We start from the raw sequence: 19391 nt of genomic DNA, 5'->3' as shown, positions 1-19391 counted from the left end.
TGGTGCATGCAGACCAGGGTAGCTCAGTATTTTAACTCATTGCCATATAAAAATGCTTCAAGATCTCGTGCAAAGGCAATTATGCAAAACTTAATTCTGCACCAAGAGGGATTACAGAAGTGTTTTACAAGAAGTCACACAGTAAAAGGCAATTGCACAAGCCAGCAAGCAGCTCAATTAAAATGACATCTTGCTAAGCTGCTCTGTGCAAGTCAGCCTTTGAATGAAGGCTCATACCAAGGGTCTGCTGTAGTGGGCTGTGCTCTTTTCGGTATCCAAGCAACGTGGCAAAGCCTGCCAGCACACAAGTTACAAGCAGTACCTTATTTCCAGAGACAGAGAAGGGAACCAGAGGTTAGCACACAAACGCAGGGATGCCCAGCTCAGGCATATGTGATGACATTGGTTTGACACTCAGGAGAGGGTAAGCACATCTCTTATCTGGTAACTGCCTAACCTTGGAAAGCAAGTCGCAGCTGCTGGCCTCACCATGTCTGCATCCAGAGGGCAATGCTGAAGATAAAAATCTCACAGCTGAGAAAAATCAGCAAACTTTTCCACATGCTGTCACAAAGAAGCCTCCCAAAAACCCACATGGTACACGTGCAGCAGGGCACCACAAGGTTCCGCACAGACACAGGCTTCGTACCAGCCACTTTCAAAAGCATGCGTATTCAGACAGCCTATCCAGTCACCACCGCTACACTCTGTGCACCCACACCTCAGGCAAAATACTTAGGTTTTATATTGCATGAATCTTTTAAAGTTTAACACATCTGTTACTGGACCACCATCCCAGCAGACAGTCCCTGTTCTCACACAGGAGATTTCCAAAATAGCAAGTAGAAGTCATAGGAAGGCAGGCCTGTCCCATACCCTCCCCTGCCTAAGCCTTCTCATTAGGTAATCTCAACTAAAAAAGTTTTCCATAAAGATATTTTTTTAAAGTAGCATCTAGAGACAGAAAGATTCATCCAAATCTTAAAAGTCCAAAGACACTTCAGATGACACCAAATATTATAAAACATAGCTTTCAACTATTTTGCTTCCCTCACCATTCAAAAAAAAATTGAACAAAACTCAGGTTTGAGCCAAGCAGGAAAAACACCTCTTTCCAAATGAAAATAAAGTGGTCAAAACTTTCAGATCTGCAAAAATACTTTTAGGTCACCATGGTCATCTGTACACCACTAATCACCCTCTGCTTGTGTTGTATGTGGAATAATCAGTTCAGTGCTAGAAATACAGCACTAGAAGCCACGCTGACACTTATCAGTACTGCAGAGCAGCATCAACTCTACCTAGCAATTATTTCCCCCATTCCTTTGGTCCCTGAATAGCTTGGGACACAACCCTGACACAAGGGCAAGCACAACAGATCCACTGACATAATTTCTCTTTCTGGGTGGGCATCAGTTTTAGTCTCCTGCTGACATCAAGCCCCCCAGGTTTCCCGTCCCCCTAACTGCATGCAGATCCTGCCAGCATTTTGCATGGGAAGCCCCATCAGCCAGAGCCACCTTTCAAACTCAGACCTGAAGCCCACCCCTGGCACACAGGGAGCAGAGCGCACCCAGTGCACACCACAGACCTCCCAGCACAGCAGGGACCGCATCCAGCGGCAAGTCTCACACACCACACACTTGCTCAGCCCACGTCCCCTTCCCACCCCCACAGCAGCCACCCCTTCTCATGAGCCAACACCTGCCAGGCTCTGCCAGATGCTTCTCCCACGACAGGGGGCAGCAGCAGCAAGCACAACGCCACAGACATGCCAGAAGCTGGTTTGCTCCGGGATTTATTTTGGGTTGGGTTTTTGTTTTGTCTTAAATCAAGCTTGATCTTGGGGTAAGACATATCTGGCATCTAATTATTCCTGTAAGCCTGCCTTGCCCTCCTCTAGCATTTTAGGATGACAAGGGTTAGTTTATCAGTGAGAGCACAAGAGGGTCAAGCAGCAAGTCAGTCTCTAAACCAAAATATTCTTGGGGTTTTTTCTGAAACTGAATAGGAAGCAAGTATTATGTTAAGGTAAAGTGTAATGCATTTCTGCACAGCTGTGGGCTGAGAGACAAAACCTAAATGTGACTTTGCCATGTAAACATTAGACATAGGACAGAACCCACATTCCTCAGGTGTTACCAAGTTCTGACAATAACTGGCAGAGAAATAGTAATGAAGAAAACAGGGATTGTGTAGATGAATCACTTATCTGGGCACTTTGGGTCAGATCCTGATGTTATGCCGATTACCAGGGCAGGAGGCAAAGTCGGCCCAGCCTGAGAACGACACTGTGAACCAGGCACATGGCATCCAAGCTCCTTACTGACAAACCTAGGCAGATCGCTAACTTGTTGATCAATACCACGGCAGTTCCCTGAGCTGCTGGCACTCACCTTTGGTTCTGATCATCTCAAACACCATCTGGGAAGGGCAATATATTCAACAGAGCTGCAGTGGAAAAAGCCACAAGCATGTGAAAGGATACATCCCCAGGATAACTGCTTCAAGGCATTTGATAGGTAAGGACTCCCTGGTCATTTCTTTTGCTGTCTCCATTAACCTAGGACAGAAACAAAAAGGTTTTCAGTTCTTTCAGTTCAACAAGAATCAAAGGGTCCTCTCATACACCAAGAGCCAGGTGCCTCCGGTTCTAAGCAAGCACTGGTGAACTTGATTCTCCTCTTCAGCAACTTGCCAGAGCCCTGTTGAATTCTCCAGGATGGCTGGAAAAAAAAAAATAAGTAAAATAATGGGTGTTTGGCATCCCAGTGCCTTCCAGCCTCTGAAGATGGGTTGGAGGAATGCAATCCTCTCTGCCTGTACCAGCAACCCCATGAGCATCACTTCAGACTAACATAAAGCCCTGCTGAGCTGCAAAAGCTGACAATCATGCAAGCTCCCACAGCAGGACCAAATTTAGCTTACTTTCAGAATAACCCCAGCTCTCCTCTGGAAAAACAGGAGAGAGAGGATGGTTACATGATGGCCCCCTGAAAGCTACAAAGGCCTCTGTGAGCCTGTAGGTGCAGACAAGAATTTAATGCCTTTTTACTGAAGCCTGCTCTGCAGAAAGCTCTACCAACACAGATACCTCACACCACTGCAAGCTGAGTTATCATCTTGCTGCTGCTCCCCACCTCCTGTGGACTGGGAAAGTGGTAAAAACCATAGGATTTCCTGCAGGAATGTAAGAAACTGTGCAGGCTCAGGATCTTGCAAGTTCACAGAGTTTAGTAACTTTCTGATCTCTATCTTTAGAGTAGAGTTATCTGACAGGGACAACAATGTGATAGGAAACAAGCCTCTAAGCTCAGCTCAGAAAGCTGTCATGCCAGACTGACACTGCACCATCAGCCAACTAGATACCCTATCCCCTTCCACAAGCAGATCCTGAAATCTTGGAGAGTTAAAAAAAATACTGGAAGGAGATAGAAAAGGCCAGAAGAGTCATATTTAATGAAACACCAAAAAAAAGCAAAGCTAAAAATCAAACCAAAGAATGACTTCTATTTTGAAGTCTTCTCTATCTGTATCCTTTTCCTGATAAGAGCTTTGTAAACAGATCCCCACACTAGGGAAATAGGCATTAAATGATAAAAATATTTGTATTAGAGAAGATTATGAAAATATGCATCTGAAATCACTAGTCTGTTTTTCCCACTTTCTAAATCACCCACCTCATGCATTTTAAAGCTTGTATTGAGAGCAAATGGCAATACAGCTCCCACCGCTATTACAGCCTGTCACAGCCATTCCGTGTCCCATTTATCCAAGTTAGAAATTATCTTTTCATTTGTAAACAACCGCCCTTTACACTCTGCCTGCAGTACAGAAGACAGATTAGAGTTAGCCTGCCTCCTACATGCTCACAATCAGCCACAGAAACCCCATTGCTGGAAGCAGGGAGCAGCTCCAGTGAGGGCACACAATGGGGCCCCTTCATCCCCCACAGTGGGTCCTCAGTGCTTGTCACAGCAGCAGCCACTGCAAAGCCCCGTCTCTGTCCAGAGAAGTATTACATGCAGATCATACATGGGAGGTACCCACAAACAAGATGACCCACTGAATTTCCTGTCTTCTAGCGCCACAGGAAGAGGAGGAGAAGCACAGCTGATTATGAATGTGTATCAGAGGCAAGAAAACGCTCAAGTTGTAAAGCTTCAAGCCATTTAGTGTGGTGTAAGTGGTTAACATGGTCCAAGGGACAGGGCCAGCATCTCCTCCTCAGGTCTACACCTATGCCTGTCGGCAGCAGGGTCAGCAAACACAGTAACTATGCTGGAGCTGCCTCGTCATCACATGCAGCATCAGGTCTTCTAACATCTGCTTTCACAAGCTTACTGCTGTCATGATTTCAAGGTGTTGTCAGCATGGAGATAACATTAATGGCTCCACAGCCAGGGAGGGAATCTTCAAAGTAATTGGCCTAAATGAGCAGTCAAATGACTACTGACTTATCTGTCACAGCAACACCCACACTATTTAAATACTAAGTTGTATTTAACACATGCTCTGTTTGCAAGCCACATGCGTGCTGTTCTGAAGCATAGGTCTCCAGGACACTGCAGGGTTATTAAGACACATTTAAAACAAACAAGAGAAGCATTTTGCTTGCTTAAAAACATGCTGCCTGCTAGTGGCCAAGTACCACAGCTGTCCCTTCTGTGGCTAATTGCAGCCCTCCCTTGCCTTTACATAGCACCATCAGATAACTGGGCTCAGAAGGCACTCCAGGAAGCCCTCCTGTCCCACCACATGCTCAAAGCAACCAGGTACAAGAGCAGGTGCTTAGTGACCACCCAGGACCTGGCAGCTCAGAGACAGCCACGGCCTCCAGACCCTGACACTGATGAGGACCTGTGCCAGGGGAGCATCAGTCAGGAGGCATCACCAGTGATCAGTGAGCAGGCATCCATCTGCACCCACAGGGCAGGTTGCACCCTCGCACACACCCATCCCAGAGTCCTGGGGAACACTCCACAAATACTTTGCTTTTTCCTCTGCATTTGCAACACAGACCACAGGATTTATGCAGATGACCCAGTTCAGTAACCACTGAAAGAGCCTTTCTTCCACTTTTAACAAGCTTGAGAAGAAGCATGGCCTTAAACCCCATGTTTGCATCAGAAGCAGAGCCTTCGGAGAATCCCCAAGCCACTGCTCTGCCCAAGGTAGCATAAGCCAAATCTAAATCACTCCTCACAGATCAATTTTTCAACCTACTTTTAACTGGGTTCACAAAGGCTCAGGAACCCACCAGTTAATCTATCCTATACTTAACCTTGCATCTAAGAAGGTTGCCTAATGTTTAAACTAAATCTTTCTTTTTTTGCAATTTAAATCAGAAGCTATTTCTGCTACCCACAGTGGGCATGGAGACCATTTATTATCTCTCCTCTTGCAACAGACATTTGTATGCGACAGGCTGTAATCTACCCTTTCCTCTGTAAACATGAGAAAGCAAACATTTATTAAAGACCAGCTCCTTCTGTGAAAACCCAGCCTTTCATTCTCTATTGTGTATTCCCACAGCTGGCTATTCCCAAAAGCCTCCTCTGCATTTGCCCTTACTACATTACCTTCTGTTTGTTCCAGTCCAGCTCTCTCTTATCCTTGAAGATCACTCTGAATTCCAATTCCACCTTGCAAAGCCTTGTCACCTTGTCCAGCTTGGACCACAGAGCACATCTATTAGCAAATAATTAGTCTTATCCATACCATTAATGAAAAAACTTGACTTGGGACAGATTACACACCTCAACTGACAAACTCTGCTAGGCAAGAGCAAGTACTCCTTTCTAAGTGCTGCTTTTCACCAGGTTGGGTCCTCCTTATGTCAACATAGTTTCATTTAGACTAGAGGTCCCTGCCTCGCTTAGAGCCTGCCAAAAGCGATACTACAGCAAAGAGTTACGATGTCCACAACTCCTGATTGACAAAAGTTCTTGCTCTCATAGAAGGAAGTTATCAGAGAAATTATCAAACTTCCAAACTAAATTCACATTGCCTATCACTTATCACCATGTTATGTTCCAGACACTTGATTATTTGCCCTAGCATTTTTCCTGAAACTGGAAATAAACTCAGAAAGTTCCTAGACTTATCTCCCCCCCACCCTTTTTTTTTTTTTTTTTTAAAGGCTGGTTATCTTTGCCTTCCCTGGTTTCCAACAAGAGCACCCATCTTCCCCACACTCTCTAACATAAGTATTAATGGTTTGGAGGTTGCATGTCATTTCTCTAAGTGATGTATGACAAACAATGTAGCATCCAGCTCATTTTAAAACAACAAATTACAAGTGCTCTTTGACTTGTACTTTCCTTATTTTCTTTCACTCCCTAATTTTCACCATGCTGTCAGCATCAGGCATTTCAATTCCCTGCCTCAGCAGGGTTTGTGAGATTTTCTTTAAATCTTTCAACTTATCTGAACAGATTCCACATATACAGTTCTCTAACACAATACTTTTCCATCTTGTATCACAGACAGCTGGGAACTAGCCCAGAGCCACCCTCTCCACAGAACCCAGTGAGCACGGGGGCAGCCCACCTGTTCCAGTAATGCGAGGCAGACCACTACAGTCAAAAAATAAGCATCATGCAGCTTCCCCCTTGATTTACACCACTATCTAAAGTCTGCCAGGCAGATTTCTATTCCAGATCACAGTGAAGAATCTAACATCTCTAACAAATGTAGCCAGTGGGAACAGACTGCATGCTCCTCCCTCAAGATCTAGTCCTTGGCAGATGGTGATATTTCCTTGTTAATTGACTCAAATTTCTTCCAATGTTTTCAGGAGCCCACCTGGATTATCGCCCTTGCTTGCTACAGTTAAGAGAGGACCGTAGAGGAGTTGGGTTTGCCTCTTTTGGATGCTTTCAATTTAAAATACCAGCAACTACAGACATCTCATGGGAACCATGAATTCCTTTTGCTCTCAGATTTTTATACCCAATCTCATATACAGGTTAGAAAAAGCTTCAAACCTTTCAGCATGCCCAAAACTGGAGGATCTTACCAGCTGACACCCATCATGCTGGAGTCACTTCAGAGCTGACCATGGTTAGGAGAGGACTTTGCCCATTACCTTCACCAGAAACACTCCTACAGACTTAAATATACTTTAAATTAGTGAGATCCTCTAGTACCTTTTCCACTAAGTCGTCCCTCCCCAGGCCTTGCTACTTGCATACGGTCCATAAAATGTCCCTCTCACAAGTTTTTCTGAGGCTCTTGGTAGCTTTATTCCTCCCAACAAAGCCAAGAGAGAAGTGAAAGGCACCAACAGGAGCAAAAGGAGATAAAACAGCAGAGCAGCTACTGCTCTCAGTCTTTGCAAATCCAGTTTGTTTCAGTGGCAAAAGCACTTCTACCGCATGCAGAACAAAGCATTGTATCTGTAACGTTTTCTCTTTGTGAGAGAGAAAAGCAAATGTTCAAATGCCTTCTGCAGTCTATTGTCTGGAAATGGTATGAACCCATTTTTCTTTACAGGTCCATCAGGGTTCCTTAATAACATGGTGTGCTGAAACAGCATTATTTTCCACCCCCCACTCTTTGCTGTTATTTGGTTGCATCGTTCCCACGTGACTGCTTCTATCACGCTCTTTTATTGCGATTGATTACCCATTATATCAGTCACAATGTCTCTCCATCTTCACAGCGTAGCTTCTGAGCTGTAGTTTCTCCAAGTCCCCAAAACCTACCCAAACATCAGTTTTTGCTTCAGTCATAGATCCCACTGACCAGCTGGCACTTAACTGGAGGGAACAGCACAATACCACACCTATCTACAACCTCCCCAGATACTCTGGGGAGGACAAAGATAGTTGTTCTTCATTGTTCTTCATGCCTGCATCCTCGAACAGAAGCTTGCAGAGGTCTTATTGCTCTTTGTAAAACCAGTAATAAGAGTTTGTTGGCATTGAACACACAGTTACAGATATTACTAGATAGCCAGGAATACTTTTCTTTCTAAAGCTCTTACACAACCTAGGCTTTGGAGTTTTAAGGAATGACTATTTCAATTAACAGTGCCATTTTTTATCAGAATGGTTGTACCAACAAAAGCCATAACATATGTTTTGCCAGAACAGTCCTGTATGGGAAAAGGAAAGTCAGCTCAATCGGTGTCTGAAACATTTGTATCACACACCACGGATCAGCTGAACTCCATGGGGTGCCCTTTACCCAACCAGTACGAAAGGGTACATCACGAAGCCTATGTAAAGGACGCCATCCTAGGTCAGGATACCTCGTACACTCTATTAGCAAAGCACTCCTATGGTGGATATAGCTACACCTGTAAATCTGGATTTTGTGCAAATACAGCAAACTCAAGCCAGGTAAGATGCATTTTCAGACACAGTTTGCCAGTACAACAGGAACACCACACACAGTTTGCAGGATCACATCTCTATTACCCCGACTCACACAGCTACACCAACAGAAATCTAACATTTTCAAAAGTGTTATCTGTAGTCTAGACAAACCCACAGGGTGTCTGGCAGCCTAGAAGCAAGTTGATAGCGAACAGTGACTTTTTCTTGAGAGATTGTAAATATTGAATTATAGCAAGCCTGTGTCCCTTAATGTTATGAGTCCCTATAGATAATTTATGCTCTTCTTCCTAAGCGCAGCCAGGCATTTTTATTTTCTCATGCATCACACTGATGCTGACAGTAAATCTCTATAATATCTAGTCCTCCCTCCACAATAGAAAAATTCATTAATATGCCCCAGCTGCTTTAGGACACTTTCACATGAATTTATGAATATTCAATTTCTATCTAGTGCTCAGCTTCTTTTTGTCCGGCTACTGCTCTCTTCAAGAGAGGCTGCCAAAGATCTCATAAAACTTTCATTAGCTTTGAGCCCTCATGTTATGAAATAAGCAATATGTTTAATATCAATAAATCACAGCTCTGGGAACAGCCTGAACTTCCAAGAGCTGGTGGCAATTGGAGGTGCTCAGCATCTTACCCAATCAACTTGAAAATACAAACTTTGTTTTACAGCAAGCAAGGTCTTTCACACAACAGAAACTTGTACTGAGGTGACAAGTACTGCTCTACACAAGACACCTGTTGTCACCATGCTGGAAGCAGATTTCTTGCTAAGCAGAACATACCTCCCAGGAAAAAACTTGCAGGCGTGGGCAGTTTTTCAGCTCTCATGAAAACTGGCCTGACGCAGGAAAACAAATTGTCAAGGACAACTGCAAGAGAAGGTATCTCAGCTGGTATGAACAGCCACGCACCCCAGATGAAAGAAAGGAAAGCCTTTAGGGACACCTCAACATTACAGGGCGATCAACGTATTATTCCCCTTCTCTAAGTTGGGGAAACCAAGACAGGGCAAGCGCTCGAGCCCCTCTGCAGTATGACAGGATCTGGGCAACTAAGCGTGCTCCTAACAGCTCCACTACTGCTAGCACTCCCATCCATCAGGTCAAGGAGCAAAGCAGCACAGGTCTTAGGACTTAACACTGTGCAGGTCCAGCGTACACCACGCACAGGCAGCTGTGCCTCGCAAGCTGGAGCGGCTGCCCCAAGGGGTTGGGCCATTTGCAGCGGCACCCTCCTTAACTCTGCAGAAGCCCTACCACCACATACCAAGTCACTCACACAAGTCTTAACAGCAGCAGGTCAAGGAGAAAAGTCAGACACAAGTCTGCAAGCAAACACTAAGGCAGGTAAACAGAGGAAATGGCACCACTTAGAGGATCCAAAGCTACAGATGCATCTCCACCATATTAGTTCCCTTCCAGGAAAGGGTACTGCCTCATAAGCCAGGCTTTCATCCAGACCAAGGAGGACACCAATCTTTCAAGTGGTGAGTGCTGAGCACAGTTCATTTTCATCCTCCACTTCCTTGGAAAAAAGTAATGGGACAAATTTAAAAATGAGTGACCAGCCTTAAAATTGGTTTAAGCTTCTGTAAACCCATTTATCATTCAAGGCACAGGATTTCTTTTAAACTAGTTCCACCAGTGCAGTGAACATTACATAGGCAAAGGAAGCAGGAAAGATTGCTGTCAGTAAGATGAAAACATGAAGTGCAGAGCTGGGATGGGAACTGGAATTTACAGTGACAGACCATTAGATTAATGACAGACAGCTGGGGAGAGCTAGAGACAGGCCAGTCTACAGGAGTAATTATATTCTGCTTATCTAAATTTCATCCTAAAATAAAAGCATAATGTTGTCAACATCACTTCCCACCCTAACCTGCTAATTTACTGGGTCCTATTAAAGAGCTGTTTATGATGCAGTTCTCATATGCAAGGGATCCCAGCTCTCTGTTGCCAGAGTCCCTGCGCACGTTACTACTTGTGAGTTGCACAACTCATGGCCAACCAGCACGAATCCACCAGGTGGAAGGAACAGCAAGTTAAGTGGCAAAGGGAGAAGCAAGGCCATGACTTTAAACAGTCCATTGTGATCCTCCAGGGGAAGGGACCGCACAACCAGAACATTAAGACCTACATAGTTTCCATAAAAGTAGCCCAGCCCTCCCAACCCCAACAAGCAAGAAAGTTTTCCCAACCCTGTGCATTCAGCTTTGGCCTGCAGCTATGCAGCTCCCACACAGCTGCTGAGCAAGACCAGCCTTTCTGCTCATTGGCTCTTGATGGGTCCATTTGCCACCTGGCAGCACACTGGGACCCTCCTTGCAAAGGCAGCCAAAACACACACTTTTTAGCCCTGCCAGAGGAGCCGTGGCACAGAGGAGACAGCCCTCCCATGCCATGGTGCTACAGTGCTTAGATGCCCAAGGTGATCAGCTGACATGATGTGGGACAAGGGCACTAGACCACTTCCAGAGACACTTACCCACTTAGAGGTCTGGTTTTTCTAATCTCAAAGAACTGTGTTCCCGTGTGATTGTATCTGAATTTTGTCTGTTAAAGGAGAGTAACTTGAACAGTCAAACAATAAAATAACAATGGTCAAAAGGTGAATTTCAGTTCCGATTTCCTGTTGAAACATAAAACAAGCAGTAAAAGCCACTGACTCAGAGATGAAACCCTGGCATGTGAAATAAAGCACATTTTTGACTCGTCTTTTTATATGACATTAACCAGCATTAGGTGGAGAGTTAAGCAAAAAGGTTGTTTGTCTAAAATGACACTTGAGTTTGGCATTTGAGGGTTCTGAACTCACTTTTCCCTCTTGGTCCCACTCACTATTACAAGTTTGAAAAAAATCTCCCACTTGGGCAAGAGAAAGCTTTTATAGTCCAGCCAAACCAATCAACATCATTCATGATTTGAAAGAATTTATTTCCTCTGTAAGTTTTTAACTTAGTCGGCCACATACCTCAGGTATGATCTGTAAACTGAAAGCATGGCAAGTGCATCCATTTACATCTAGGAAATAGAAATCATTCTCTAAAAAAATACAATGCACTTGAAATGAAAATAACCAGCTAAGTGCAGCTCAAGATTATTAATTAACACTATAAGCACAGGAGAAAAGTTCATTACAAAGGATATCAGCAGACAGTCACCCATCATCTAAACATCAGCACCACTTCCCCAGGAGTGCACACTACCGTGCAGCAGCAGCACCAAAAACAGCCTCTTCCCTGCTCCTTGAGCATAGCTGTTCAAGCATTAATGCAGTAAATCAGATCAGGAAGCTGATCTGTCCAGTAAAAACAAACTAAACCGCTCCCCCAACAACAAAAAATAATTTAAAAAAAAAATCACACCATCCACTTACTATTGCTAGGTTATTTTTCCAGGTGAATCTGTTCCCCAGCCTAGTTCCCAACGCAACACGAGAACATTCTTGCCAGCAAAACTGTGGTGGTGATACCAGGGCAAAAACAGGTGACCCCACAGAGGCAAAGGTTCCCTTGCGAGGCATAAATAGCACCGCTGCTGGCTGTATAACCATGGGCTAAATAAAAACTCCAGCTCACACCAGGATGCTCTGAACTGACTTCAGTTAGAGTTCAGAGTTCTCCAGGAATGAGGCTTTACTTCCCTTCTGCTTTCAAAATGTAATTCATGAGGCCCTTTCAGAGTGCTCTGAACAAAGCATATAACCTCCTTCAGCCCACAAAGGAAGCTCAGACCCCGCTTCCCACCCCACATTGAAGGTTTTCTGAACACAGATCCAAACCCCATGCCTAAGTCCTGCTCATGCTATGTAGCAGAGTACAGGACTTCAAGACCACTGGAATATAATTTTTGGAGCTCTGTGTGACATGGTGTCCTCTCCAGCACAACCCCACTGAGCAGCAAGCCTCTTGTCCTACTCAAGTGGCCAACATGCAGAAGAGAAGTGTGCCAAACCCCCGCAGAGCAGGCTGGCCCCAGCCTCCCCCGCCAGCAGCTGCTGCGGCTCCAACCCCTGCTGCTGCCTTGATCCCAGCCACTACTCCCCAGCAGGCTAACCATGCCTGCTATTTTTGGATGCTCTTCCAGCTGCCACCCATATCCTTTCTTAATCCTTAACAGGACTTTACATTCATTCCTCATCCCCCCCCCACTGCTTCCCTCCACACACACATGTACCCACACAAAAAGGGAGAGTTTAGAAAAAAGGAAAAACAGAGAGAAGAACAGCGTCTGGGCCAGCAACCATCTCCTCTGACATTATCTGCCAGCAATGGAAACGGTCAGGTATTAGGCATGGGGCAGCGATCAGGAGGCTGGATAGATCAGTACATCTCTGATGAGCCCCCCAAGCTAGGTGGGACATCTGGAAGGAGGGAATCCTTTGGTCAGTTCCTGGGCCATGGACAAGCCTGCCCACTTCAGAGTCAGGACAGCTGCTTGTGCCCCCCACCCCAATGACAAGCACCCCCTGCAAGCTGAGCACATAGGCAGTCCTCAGGGAGCCTGCAGGACCTGCCAGGGCAGAGGAAAAAAGGGTTTGCCACAATACCAGCTCTCCCTTAGCCGCTTTGCAATGAGATGCCATATTATTTCTCCAAGCATCACAGTCTGATCATAATATTCTCATAAACCAAAATGCACATTTCTACTCCCCACCAACATTACTTCAGTTAAATTCTTCAGTATCATTTAAAGTTAATTACATCTCCCAGAGGACTGCTGTGACAAGCTCAGTGCTGCAGGTGCTATCACAAATCCTTAGAGGCATCATTTCACCCCTGAACAATCCCAAGCCCTCATGACCAGCTAGTGCTTTGGTAAAGCCCCTGTTAATTCATGCCTGGCACAAGCCAGCACTGGAGAAGGATACTGCAGCATCTTCATGTAGGTCTGTATTGCCTGGAGCCATTCTGGGATTGACATGGAGAGCTTGTAGTTCGGCACTGGCGGCACAGAGGGCTGGACACAAAAAAAAAAGATAAAGAGGTTAGACAGTTGCAGCTCCCTGCAGAGCAGATAAATGATTTACTTGGGCAGTGGCATGTGCTTAGTGCAATGCAACACGGCAGCACAGATGGCTCGAACCCACGTAAACTCAAGCATCAGGCAAAGTCACCCCACTGACAACAGGGGCTGCCTGTGCACTGGAGCTGGCCTCATCCCTGCTGGCGTGGAGAGGCCAGGGCAGGCTGCTTGTCCTGGCCACCGATATTCCTCAAACACTACCCTACATGCGCAGGTAGTCCAGCACAGAAAGCAAACGCTTCCCATTTTTCTCTTCTAGCACAGGGCAGTTTGGATGAGCAGAGTCCTAGCGCTGACTCTGCTGTCCTCTCCCACAAGAAGCCATTTCAAGTCTAATCTTTGGTTTTGTCTACCATGAGAGAAATAAAGAGACAAGGATCTCAGGCTGCATAATTTCCCATCTGCCATGTGTCAGTGGCACACTTGCTGGGCAGGGAGCACATGGTACCTAGAACCCAGATATTTAATGATATTAAGACACTTAAAGATATAGACTGGTACCGTAATGGGATTTTGGAAAAATCCCATAAGACATCTGCTTGTGCCTAAGCACTTTAAGAAGCTGGGCCCTCAATCCTTATTTAATCTCCACAGCTACGTGGCTCCTGAGCCTGCAGCCACACAGGAAAGGAGCAGGGCCTTGTCCCAAGTCTCTTTATTTTAGGGGCAAGACTGCAAAATACGGGGTCAGCAGATGCTAAAGTGGACAGAGAGGCTAACAAAAGTTAGTACAATTCTCACAAACGTAGTGGAGGAAACAGTTTATTTAACTATTAATGCAGATCCAAATTCAGGAACCAGCACTTGGGTAGCCAAGACGCAAGGGGCAAAGGAAAATGTGTAGCATCCGTGGGCTCGTGACATCATTACAATAGTTTGAAGATCATAAATTGCAATATTACTGTTCTAAATACTCTTCAAGTCAGCAATTACAGATAAGAAAAGTGAGTTCAGGTGGTACAGGGCCATCTCTGCCACACAGACTTTCCTCTGCCATTCCCACCTCCACTAAGATGGAAGGACTGTGGGGTTTTTTTTTTTCAGAGAGCAAGCACCAATAATCCCAAACACAACTAAAACTCAACATTTACTACATGTGGCTAGTTACTACAGTCAAATAGTAAATACATCTCAGAGAAGGGAAAACCCAAAATGGAAACTCCTACATTACTGGCACACAGAAATATATTTTAAGTGGCAAGGAGACAGATGGCCAGGCCTCCAGCATGCTGCCACCATCCCCAGCGCCACACGGGAGACAACCACTCACACACAGGTTTTCTCTCCAAACAAGTGGGAGTTATAAACAAGGTTCATTAACGCATCTTAATCACAATTTCCACACCTAACCTCTTCATTAGAGACAATTTTTCTGTTTCACAAGTTCCTTCTGCCCCAACTCCTTTGGTCTGGACAAATTATTCACCTGTCCCTCTGGGCACTGAGGCAGGCCTGGACTCAACGCACCAGACGAGGCTTGAGTTTCAGAAGCAGCAAGCATCCGAAATAGGGAATTAAAGCAGGGCTGTCAAATCCTTCCAGGATCATTCCTGCTCCAATATAAACACTCCTTCAGAGATACAACACTCTAGGTGCACACATTGCACAACACGCCAAGGCAATGGGAGTCAGAGCCAGCAAGACGCCTGGCTGCTGCAGAGGTGGGGAATAGCACCCCTTTCCCAGCCCTATGTAAAATGGAGGCCCCTGCCCTCACCCAGCTCCGGAACAGGACAGCATGCCATAGGGACCGCACCAGTGCGGAGGGACACAGCCCTTGCTGTGACCCACAGCAGCCACGCTCTCCATGGGGGTCAAGTCTGGACCTCCAGGCGAGGTGCTTCCCCATTTCCAAGGTGGGGGATGATCATGTCAGCCACAGGGGCACACTTGGGTAAAGAGAACCTGGGTTTTCCCAACAGCTGACACATACCCCACCACCTGTCTGTTAAAGTGATCTCAGCAAGTCTGCCGAGCCAGGAGGCACAAGGCCCTCCAGATCTCAGGCAACAAGGGAGAAGTGGCCATCAGTCTTCCCCCATGCAGGACAGCACACGCCTCTCCTCTTTCCAGTGCCAGGAGGGGAGTACACAGCTCCATGCAGACAGCCACTGGCCGCTCCCTCCAAACAAACCCCATTTTTTCCCCCAAAATTCCTACCCTGGCTAAAGGAACACTGTTCCTGGGCGCCCAGCCAGTACAGAGCAGAAGCCAGGGCTACACAATACCACAAGCAAAGCGCAATGCTGTTGTGGTTGAGGCTGCAGCCCTCCAGCTACCGGTGCACATCCCAGCACAGCAGCCAGGAGCCAGTGAGGATTTGTAGTGGGATGCCAGAGCTGACAAGAGGAAATGCAGACACAGCACTGCAGATCATGAATTTATAAAGCAAGTGAAATTCTGAGACCAGGCAGATGAAAGAAAGGGCCTTGACCCGGTATCAGTATTTCCAAGCAGTGGCAGCTGCAGAGACAGCAGAGCCGCTGCAGTGCAGAGACTTGTGGCAGAACTGGAGTCATCCTGTGGCTGAAAACGCTGTAGTCGCAGTTTACCACAGACATCCTGTGTGAAACTCATCTTACCCGACTCCACTGTGTCTCACTTAATGACCAGAAAGTCATTTTCTGCTAGCTCGCCCTTCAACTATGCTGTTACTTAGCACAGATGAAGCTGGCAGGCTACAGTCCTCAAAGCTGGCAAGAGGTTTAATTCACTAAGATCTCCAAGTATCTCCAAGATCACAGGCCATGTAAAGGATTGCACAGCCCTTCTGAACCGGGAGCCCACAACCTTCTCAGAGCTCAAGCCAAAAGGCAGAGGTGGGGGGTGCAACCAAGGGACCCCTCAGGTTCCGAAATTGCCCCCCTTACAGACAAGCTGTTTTTTTGTGAGGATTCTTCCTCCCGGGAAAGAAGCAGCCCTGCACCCCTGCAGTTTGCATTTGTTCCAGTAAGGACAACATTGCCAATACAGTAACAAGCTACTTACCACCCTGCGTGTATGATTGCTGAGACTAATACCAAGATGATTAGAGCAACCAAGTGGAGCTTCTTGGGGAAGGGATGACCACTCTCACTAGGGATTAACAACAGATCAGATGCAAAAATGGAGCAGTTGCACACATCACTATCAATGCAAGAGAATTACAAACCATCTTCTCACAGGCACAAGTTTCTCTCATCACTCCCAATCAGCAGTACCTGGTCTTTTGGAAGGTACCACATACCTAGTGGCACAAAACAATTAAAAAAGCTGCACGATCATTTAAGGAACAACTCTCTCCTCACATTCCTACTCTACCCAGAAATTACCATCACAACTTTGCTACAAAGTGGTAGTGGGTTCCTAAACAAACCTGCTCCTGCCCTTCATTTGCTCACCTGAGTTGTGTTGGCCTTAATAAGAACCAGGTGGTCCTCAAACTACCCTCTGACCCCAGAGGTCCCAGGCTTAGCCAGCAAGAGCTAATTAGTCACAGGGGATGCCAGGCCTTTCTGCCCTTGAAGAAGTTAATCACTGTGACAGGGAGTTTGCTGCCGGACAGTGCTGGAGGAACTCAATGGAACTCTTTTACAGCATCCTCCACCAATCAGCAACTAGTAACTGCTATAAAATGATTCAGCCAAGCAGATTTCAAAACATTTTTCCTCCTACCCAGCTTCAGGACATACCACACACCAAGTCAACCCCATGCTTTGGCACTGAGGAAAAAGCCATGGGCAGTGCTCGCCAGGATGCTCTGGCAGACAGCGAGCTGGCATGTTGAAGCCACCAGCACATCTCTCACCAGATGCATTGTCAGTCACTATGGGCATCACCAGTAAAAGTCACATGCTTCAGAGCTAGGAATTAAGGGAAGGAAATAAAGTCCAGTGCATGCTTTGCCATCTCGTAACACCAAACAGATCTGCAGGCCGTTTAGACTAGCATAAGCTGGTCACACTGCTGAAACGAGAACTTCTGACCTCTCCCTGCCCCTTCATTTCTAGCTCAAGCACTTGCACAAGTATGAGATGGAACCACATCAGGGAACCGCAAACAAACCTAGCATAGCCAGATTCTTCTTTAGCTGGATCTGCTCCCCCATCCAAACAAAGGCTGGTGCCAGCACGATGGAAGCAAGGAAACAGAGATTGCCCCTTTTGCACTTATGCTGAACTAAAACATTGCAGAAGAGAGATGAAAGGCCTTTTCAGCCTGCATCTTATTTGACAAGCGCCTTTGCAAGACAGCCCAACTCAATACACTTTCAGCTTCTCTGTGCACAGAATTTTTCCTTTCTACTTCACAAAAAGAACAAGTATACGTATCACTGACAACTCGGACCATGACAGCGCCAGCCCAGCCATCTCACCCCAGCGTGCAGAGGGGTACGAATCAACGCCAACTCCAGTGGTCAGCTCAGATTAATGCTGCTTGGTGGGAGAAGCGAATCAAGCTCGAAGTCTGCCAAAGCCGACAATGTTAAAGACATTGCGAACGGTAATGCAGCACAGTGGCGAGAAGCCTTGGAACGTCAGCAGACAACATTTTATTTGTTGGCTAGAGCAAAAAGACTCAAGTCAGGCAGAACTGTTTGGAGCTTGTACCGAGGAACGTACAAGACAAAAGCATTTGGCATCTTTCCACATACTAGAAATGAAATGTCTGAGGTTTAAATCCCTTATTACATTTCAGGAGCAAGGCTGTGTTTCAGGAAATGCCTGTGTTCCAAACAGCTGAGCGAAACATGCTTTAAATTGCACAAAGCACTTCATTCAGTGCCTGAAGATTTCTCTTAATTCTTGTTTTCTGTTTTTTCCTCCCCAAGATAAAAAAATAAAAATAAATTTCTTTCTACTCGTTTCCCAAGACACCAACTCCAGCTCCTAAGCATCCCGCGGCACAGATCCCCGTACCCCGTTTTGGGCGCTTTCAAGAAGCGGGCACTCCAGCTTTCCCCCTGCTGCCCCTCGCAGCAGGCAGGGGCCGAGAGCATCCTCAGGGCTGACACAACACCCTCCCGCCCAGCCTTACGTCTCCCCCGACGCCCGCAAAACCCGGCAGCCGCGGGATGCCTGGCTTTGGGCTTTGTGGCACCCTCTTTTTTCTTTTTTTTAACAGGGGGGACGGGGGCTTCGCCTTACCCGAGCCAGGCGGGCTGCGCTCCGGATGGCCGCCGCCACGGCGCCGCCGTCGGGGTGCACCCGCTCCACGTGCCCCCACATCCGCTCCCAGGTCTGCCCGTCCATGGGGAAGCCGCTCTTGTTCACCAGGAAGAGCGACCCGCCGTCCCGCTGCTCCTCCTCCTCAGAGCCGCCGCCGCTCCCGCCGCCGCTCGCCGCCCGCGGCTGGGCGCTCCGCGACCGGCCCCCCGCCTTGCCGACCGCCGCACGGCGGGTGCTCCCGGGGCCGCCGCCCGCCGCTGCGCCCGTCATAGCCCCGCGGCCATGCCCGAGCCCGGGGGGGGCGCCGCGGGGACCGCTGCCGGGAAGCGCCCCGCGGCCTCGCTACCGCCCGGGCCCTCTCTCTCTAAAATATATATATATATATGTGTATGTATTACGTACGTGCGTGCGGAGGAGGCTGGGCGCGGGGTCTGTTCCCGCCCTAGCGGCGGGCACCCGCCCGCCCCACAGCACGGCGGCTCGCTCGTCCCGGGCGCCCCAGCCCGGCCCCGGCCGCGCTTGGGGCGCGCCCCACGCCGCACTCCATGCCGCCGCGTTACCACGCTACCGGCCGCCCGCCCGCCCTCGGCGCGCTCCTATTGGCGGCTGCAACAAAGAGGGGCGGGGCTGGGGGGGCGGGACGAACCGTGACTGGCGGAGACGCTGGCGGGAGGCGCCCCCTGCCGGGCAGGCCGGGTCCCCCGAGCCAAGCGGCGCAGGCTGAGCCTCTTCACCCGCAGACCCCCGGCGTGGGGCTGCGGCCCCTGGCCCGCTGCGCTGTGCCATGCCACTCCGTGCCGTACGTCCCGGAACCCGCTGCGTGAGGGGCGCCTGAAGATCAAATTCTTCATTGAAGTGAGCTGGTC

General features: G+C 47.5%; 1 protein-coding gene across 2 annotated transcripts in view; it reads right to left on the bottom strand.

The window, feature by feature from the left end:
- The window catches only part of VASH2 (vasohibin 2), a 35449-nt gene extending 16361 nt beyond the window's left edge, over positions 1-19088 (bottom strand). The window contains exons 1-5 of one of the 2 annotated variants that reach the window (XM_075749232.1): positions 18505-18628; positions 17050-17220; positions 13224-13312; positions 10839-10895; positions 2489-2563 (exon numbers count right to left, since the gene is read on the bottom strand). In XM_075749232.1, the coding sequence (XP_075605347.1) occupies positions 2489-2563; positions 10839-10895; positions 13224-13312; positions 17050-17193 (365 nt within the window). In that variant the 5' untranslated portion in view covers positions 17194-17220; positions 18505-18628. Of the gene's footprint in view, positions 1-2488; positions 2564-10838; positions 10896-13223; positions 13313-17049; positions 17221-18504 lie in introns of both variants that reach the window. The other variant, XM_075749231.1, reaches the window with a different exon arrangement.
- Between the last annotated feature and the right edge of the window lie 303 nt (positions 19089-19391).

The sequence above is a fragment of the Balearica regulorum genome, chromosome 3 (assembly GCF_011004875.1).
Source record: "Balearica regulorum gibbericeps isolate bBalReg1 chromosome 3, bBalReg1.pri, whole genome shotgun sequence".
Taxonomy (NCBI): domain Eukaryota; kingdom Metazoa; phylum Chordata; class Aves; order Gruiformes; family Gruidae; genus Balearica; species Balearica regulorum.
The sequence above is the reverse complement of the archived record's forward strand: the minus strand, read 5'-3'. Positions and strand labels throughout refer to the sequence as shown.